The sequence below is a fragment of the Macrobrachium nipponense genome, chromosome 9 (genome assembly GCF_015104395.2).
Source record: "Macrobrachium nipponense isolate FS-2020 chromosome 9, ASM1510439v2, whole genome shotgun sequence".
Lineage (NCBI taxonomy): Eukaryota > Metazoa > Arthropoda > Malacostraca > Decapoda > Palaemonidae > Macrobrachium > Macrobrachium nipponense.
The window spans coordinates 63,166,266-63,173,674 of record NC_061110.1 but is presented as its reverse complement, the minus strand read 5'-3'; the positions used below and the strand labels follow the sequence as shown (position 1 = coordinate 63,173,674).

Below are 7,409 nucleotides of genomic sequence, written 5' to 3'. Positions count from 1 at the left end.
TCAAAGTAGCATGTGTCCATTGCAGTTCTATGTCTGTGAGGCAGACCAAGTGATAAGAAAATCAAGAAATCAGACCCAATAATCCATATAATCGGGGATTGTTCACTTTACGTTTGGCAATACAAACTCGAATTAGGCTTCATTATTCAAAGGATGCGTGGAATACCCTGCGATAAACTTACACTATATCATGTTAATTAAATCAAAGTAACAACTCTGGCTGTGTGGGGAGGAGAGGACGATCTGCCTTACCTTTTATCTTTTCTCTTCGGTACCTGGGAAGCGAATGCACGCTGTGCATGGTGTTGCCTTTGAGCACAACTTTTGTGACGTCATGGCGTAACAATTCTTGATGCTTAATGCTTTACCTAATTGCGTCTCATCTTTATGCGTTAACTACAAGATATGGTAATTCGTAATAAGGTGGATGAGTTTTACATGATGTATTGTGACTTGTAACTTGAGTAAACTCGGGGATTTCCCCGTAGACGAAGGTCTTCGCTAGGCAGGCTTCCTTTGTTTTTATCTTAGAAGAAGGTGCTTGGAGATCCGTCTTAAGGTAAAGTGAAAAAGACTTTGAAAAGTTATATATTTTATGTAGTGACATTTAGTTCAGCTTCTAGAGAAGGGAAGAGTGGTGAGACACTCAATATTATTGACGAACTTTAACATTTCATTGTTTGATAATTATATTTTCATTTTCAAATGGATTCGAAGTCACCATTAAAAAAATGGATTCTCCAGACTTGTGTTGACAGTTATTGATAAGGACTAATGAATAGTCGGACAGATGTAGATAAGGGGGGTACTTATCTAATATGATTTCATGGAAGAGTAATAGTGATTTGATGAGTTTCTTTGGTACTTTCTTTTATTCATTTTATTCCATTTTCATGTTAGCTATTTTGGGAAATATAGATTATATTTTTGTAATAGTGAGAGTTTGAATTTGCCTAGAGTTTTAATAATTGATTTTCAGCTAGCTACAGAGATGACACCATTGAAGGTAGGTTCGCTTCCCAGTTAGGAATTCTCTCCTATTATTTAGATGGGGGTCATTTTGACCCTCGTAAGATATATATATGTGTATATATATATATATATATATATAAATATATATATATATATATATATATATATATATATATATATATATATATATATATATATATATATATATATATAAATATATATATATATATATATATATATAATATATATATATATTATATATATATATATATATATATATATATATATATATATATATATATATATATATATATATATATATATAATATGCCGGGTGACTTGAAATTAGAGCCCCTCACCTCCACAGAACAAATGGAAAGTTATGAAGTTTTCTGCTATAGCCTATCTCCAAGTACATTATCTAAAGTTTCTATTAACTATTTTTCATTTTACATTTCTTGTATTTTCAGACAGAGTGATGGAGTTACATACAGCCATGGCTAACGACTCAGAGGAAATCAGATGGATTGACCTAATCCGGGCTATAACCTTCAGAGAGGCCAGGGATGCTGGCGCATCCTTTATTTCACGTTCCTGAATAGCTAAATACATTAAAAGAGATGAATCCTTTGTTAAAAGAAACTGGAACAAAAATCCAAATGACTGTCATCGCAAAAAGATTGAGAATCTTGGAAGGCCTGAAGTCCTTTCTCAGGAGTAAAAAGACATCATAGCTGAGGCAGTGGGTAGACCAAGAAAGTTTTTACATAAATTGGCCCTTGAACTAGAAACAAAAAGGGGAAAAAATCTGGTATCAAGCCATTTCATGTTATCAGCAAGCCCAACATCACTCAGCAACAGAGAGAAGACTGTGCATGGTTCATTTCTTAAAGATTGGGATGAACTGACTTTCTCCATGTTGCCGCATCAGATGAATTCTTCATTTACACAATCAAGAAGCCAAATCATAAAAATGACATCATTTGGGCTACAAAGTTAGATATCAGCGATGATGTGCTCTATTGCCAAGTTGTGAAATTTTCTGAATGTTTGGGAATTTTTCTCTTTTTCACAGCCAAACGGTTAATGTGGATCATCAAAGAAAAAGGAGTCATGGAATGGCGAATACTTCAGAGAAACTGTGCTTACTGGTGGAGTATTTCCTTTCCTCAAAGATCCTGAAAATGTGTTATCTGTTGAAGAAGTTACATATTTGCGTGATAAGGCTCTTCAGACACAGGAACTGCTTCGAAACAGTGGTATTGATTTCTTCTCATCAAGTGAATTTCAGGTAGCTCCCCTGACCTTAATGGTAGTATCTTAAATGAACATGCTGAAGTGTGCAAAGTGAACTATGATGGTATACCAAGCCTCGACGACCTGCGAAGGGAGGTGACCGAAGTGTTCAGGGAAATGGAGTTTGAGTCTCAGCTTTTTTGCATTTTTCTGAAATCATACCCCTCAAGAATGCAGGCTGTGGTACAAGCAGATGGAAGCCACACAAAATATTAAATACTCAGAGGGAAACTTAAAATAAATACCTGTTATTAATTACTTTTGTTTTTGTCCACATTCGTGGCCTGTAAAGTAAATTTCTTCAGTTACTTACATTTTATCTTTTTTATGGTACAACAAAAAGACTGATTAAGGTTTTTCTCGCTCCCACCGAAGGTGGTACCTCGCCCATGAGTGTTGTTTTTTCTCTGTCCATGTATTTTTCGGCTGGATGCTTGTTTGGTGATTGGCGGGTCGTTGCCTCACTTTTGGTGGAGACCGTTGGCTGAGGATGAAAAGGAGTATGGATTCGGCTTATTATTTTGGAGGTTTCTCTGACCTAATTCCTGCAGGATGTTTTAAAAAGTTGGAGATTCTCTTGGGAGAATATACACTCTGAAGGCCTTGCTGCATTTGAGGACCCCTTTTCATCTGTATTACGGAGGACGTTGATGGTGTTCCTCCTCTTAATTACTGAAGTTGCTGTGGAAGCTGCAGCCTTGTTGTTTGTGAAAAGTCTCCTGTTCCCTGATCGGGCGCCCTTACTGCGTGCTGTAGAAGGTACTATATGTACTCCCCTTTATTTATGTCTCTGCATCTCTGGACCTGCCTACTGCCCTTGGGCCGGCATTCTGTCTTGTCCCTGGTCCTGCTTTTGTCCTGAAACCTCCTGAGTCGTGAAAAGGCTTGAATCTGTTCGGATAGCAGGTAAGGATATAAACTGAATATATTCATTATTGACGTTACTGACGCGGGTCAGTAACGACCGGAGCAGTTGATTGACAGTCGTGTGTGCAATGAGTATTGGTGTTATCGCCCGTATAGAGTCTGCATGCAACCACCTTTGATGTTAGATTAATTGTAATCTGTGATAACAAGTTATTTGTATTTATACAGGTTAGTATTTCTGAGTAATTGTATAATCTAGGATTAAGGTTGTTTCTCCCTTTCATTATCTTCTAAAAATACATTTTCAGGACTTTCCAGAAATAGTCTGTTTTCCTTCCTCCTCCTAATTTCTGTCTCTTGCTCTATCGTGTGAATGATGATATTTTTAGTTAAAGTTTTATTTTGTAAACCCTAATCAGTTTTTTGGGTTTTAACTTTAGATTTATTTATAATAAATACTAAAGTTTTGCTCAATATTTTCGTAATCCTCTTTGAATGTTATTGCTGTTTTTCACTGTTTGGAGATCTTGCCCCTTGGCCTTAAATGCTAACCTTTGCAGCACTGATGGTTAAAAGAAAAGAGCCTGTCTTGCCACTTATAATACTTTTAAATAGTTGTGAGTAATGTTCATAACAATATATATAAAACAACATTTTAACGCTTTAAACCATCAGTGACTATTGCAGTACAGACTTAATTTAGTACTATATTACACACATTGTCCAGGCTAATTCAAGCTGAGAACAGCTCGTTTAAAATCTAAAGTTCTCAAATGGAAATATAGTTTACAACTGAGGTAATAAGGTTCAAAACTGTGTGGCCCAAATTTTCAGTGTTTCTCCTTCGGAAGAATAGGGTGTGTCTATCTGTGGAGATAACAAGATTAATAAAAGGAGAATCATTAACATGACTATATACAAGTTCTACCTTGATTTACTAGAGTGAGTCAGTTTACAAAAAATAGATAAATAAATGAAATAAAAAATAAATACATAAATAAAAAGCTTGATTATTTTAGAGTTTTAACAATTATCATTTCCTTGTTACTGCAGTATTACTTAGTTACTCAAGAATAAGAATAAAACAATTACTTTTATTTTCCATAATCCTTTTTAATATTTGCTAAGTTATCAGTGGAGTTCTTCAGTGCTTCATCCCAACGATTCACATTTACATTGGTCTGTGATACAATATTCTCTTGAAGTTTTAAAATTTTCCTGAGAGTTTTCAAAACATTAGTGATAGGCGTTTTAGTAGAGAGCAAATCATCCACTAACATGAAATGAGTATAAACCACTTGACATGTTGCATAACAGTTCAAGACTATGGTAGGAACTGCTGATAACTGCCTGCGATATGTTTCTCTTTGTCTGGATCGCAAAGTTTTATTGACATATTGTGAATATTTCACTCTTAAACTATCTTTTATGTTATCTAGTGCTAACTGTATACAGCACACAATTCTGTTACACAAGGATATGAGCTCAATTTCCAAATTGCTTCCGTACAGTACCCTGTATTTAGCCTCTTTGACATGCAACATGAAGTGACTCATTTCCAAAAATCCTTGAGCTCCACATCTGAGGCCAGTCAAAGCAAGGAAACTAAAGTAGTCAGGCATTACTCTTAAACTGCATGTTTACCCAGTCAGGATATTCTAAATCACTACATGGCACCCTATCCCACTGTGACCACTCTCTAGTTTTGTTACTATACTTGAACTCAAATTTTTATGAAGGACTGCTTTTGGGTGATAAGCACATTGATAGTCCAACATGCAGTTTTTCATTAAGTGAACCAGGGATTTGGTTGGTAGAGAAATTTTTGACATATTACAGGAAAGCATCTGGGATATGGATTTTTTGTCGCAAAAGTGGGGACTACAGCTATCCAGCTTGCAATATGGTGTAACTGCTAATTCATCTGTGACCTTACACAACGAACTGTATTCTTTACAAGCCTCTTTTTCACACCTCCAGTGTCTGAGAGAGAGAACAAGTAAACTAATGTATAAAGTATGATATGTAACATATTTAGAAACATGATCAAGTTTGACCTCACCGTGACTTAGTTTATCTCTGACTCGAGGTCCATTCACAAAGTTCAGTATATCATGTAATGCTTCATTAAGCTTTTCGCCAATCAAAAAAGGAACTAAGTTCACCCTCATGGATTTACAACAACACACTTTCTCTGGTTCACATTTCAATGTAAAGTCTTCATCAAATACTCCAATTTTACAGTTGCTATGTGAATCTGCAACACACATCATTTCTTGGTTTCTTCTTATACTCAGACCTGGCATACCTGCTTCTTCAGTTTTATAATACAACTGCAAAATCTCATCAAATGTTGTATAGAATGATGAGTTTTCTGCAGTAAGTATTCTTGTAGCTTCTTCATTGACAACTGCAAACAAGCATCTCATGGAACATTCTAGCATGGGCAAAAGAAGCGTGAGGCACAAACCATATCTGCAAAAATAATTATGTTATTACCTACCCTGTAAGGATTTTTCTCAAATATAACATATTCAGCTACTATTAATAAGGCAAGATGTTATGTCTTCAAGCTGTTAATATCTATTACATATATATTACATAGAATTGCTATCTAGAAATATACCCAATGATGTCATTGTTGGCGGTTTTGCAATATATTACTTGCTAAGGTCTGCAATTCTAAAAGTACCTCAATCAAACAAACATATTTGCCTTTGATAGCTATGCACCTAGGCTGACAGTAAATCACCACATACGTATATATAATTAGCAAAAAAAAGAGAAATGAATTAATAAAATAAAAAATGTTTCTATTCTTCAGAGAAATAATGATGTAAGGCAATGGTTTTATGTATTGAAGAAAATATCTTTCTTAAAAAATATGTGTAGCAAACCATTCATTCCCTTTGCCAATACCAACATAGGTGGGGAGACAGCTGAGAAAGACAGTATATTCCTGGTTGAGATGATGTTATCAGGTGAAGTCCACTTGAGGATGTAAGATATTTAAAAGTTCAGGCTATGTGTCAGGACCTAATGGCCCAGCAGGACTTATTTGAAAGTTGAAAGGCTTACCAAATAAGCCAGGGCCAATTATATATTCAATTGGAAAGGCAGAAATCAAGGTTAGATATCTATGTGGCAAACAAACTCTGAAGGATGGTGGTCAGTAATGGATGAAAGTAATGAGATAGTGAAACTGGGAGGAGAAAGGAAGACAAGAATATAAATTAAACTAATTTGTCTGAATAACCCAGTGCCAGACACCACAGAGCCGAAAGAAACCGAATCGAGATATCTGAGATCCAAGAGAAGCAAAACCTAGATTTGGTCAACTGATAAACTGGTTGAAGGAAGTTCTCAACTGGCTGCAGCAAAACCTTTATCAATTTTAAGGGAGGTGCAAACCCTTGCTGGACAGATAGGCAGTTCATTTATTATAGCTTCTCTATGGCGGGGGATATATTCTAGGAGACACAACAATGAACAGCTGAAGTGGTACAAAAACAACAACTGGTAGTGGCGACAAAGGTAGAGCTATGACAGGACACAGGATTTCCATCTGCATGCTCCTGCCTTTCCAGAGAGGGAAATGGATCCTAAGGAATCATTTGGAATGTTCAAATGTAGAATCCTGGCAATGTTACTCACCTATCCATAGACTTAGATGCTTATTCTGAATATACACATATATACATACATACACACATTATATATATATATATATATATATATATATATATATATATATATATATATATATATATATATATATATATAGTATATATATATATATATATATATAGGTAGGATGAATTTAAATATATTGCTGTCCTATGAAATGGTCAGAAATGAGTGTGGCGAACCATTGCATCTGTTGACAGTACTTTTCAAAATAACGATGTCAAGGGGGAAGAAAAATGTCTTCGTTTCCAGGGATTTGTTGCTGAAGGTCACCTTGACTAAAAATTGAGTTTGCAGTGGAAGTTAGTTTCCTAGAACGAAGTGTTCGTGTATGCATCTGTTCTGATGGGCGGAACCAGCGAGAGATAAGTTTTACCTTTTGAGACTAGTTGCTTCTTGGGTCAAGGAAAACCCTGTTATTTGTTTATCGAAAGTTATGAAATGAATAATGAGTTACGCCACGAACTTTTTCTATGTATTAAACTCGTTCTGTATCATTTTGAAGGAGGGTGTGGCTTATGAGAAGTGCTTGTACATTTGTATATCGTTTTACCCTTCCTAGGGCTTTCCATAGAATTTTGGGGACA

The 7,409-nt window shown here is 35.4% G+C and overlaps 1 protein-coding gene across 1 annotated transcript in view; it reads right to left on the bottom strand.

Annotated features, from left to right (window-relative positions):
• Positions 1–4,612: 4,612 nt before the first annotated feature.
• The window catches only part of LOC135218623 (endoplasmic reticulum membrane-associated RNA degradation protein-like), a 374,806-nt gene continuing 372,009 nt past the window's right edge, over positions 4,613–7,409 (bottom strand). Inside the window, 2 exon segments of the mRNA XM_064255060.1 lie at positions 4,613–4,835; positions 4,838–5,610. Coding sequence (XP_064111130.1) covers positions 4,750–4,835; positions 4,838–5,610 — 859 coding nt within the window. The 3' untranslated portion in view covers positions 4,613–4,749.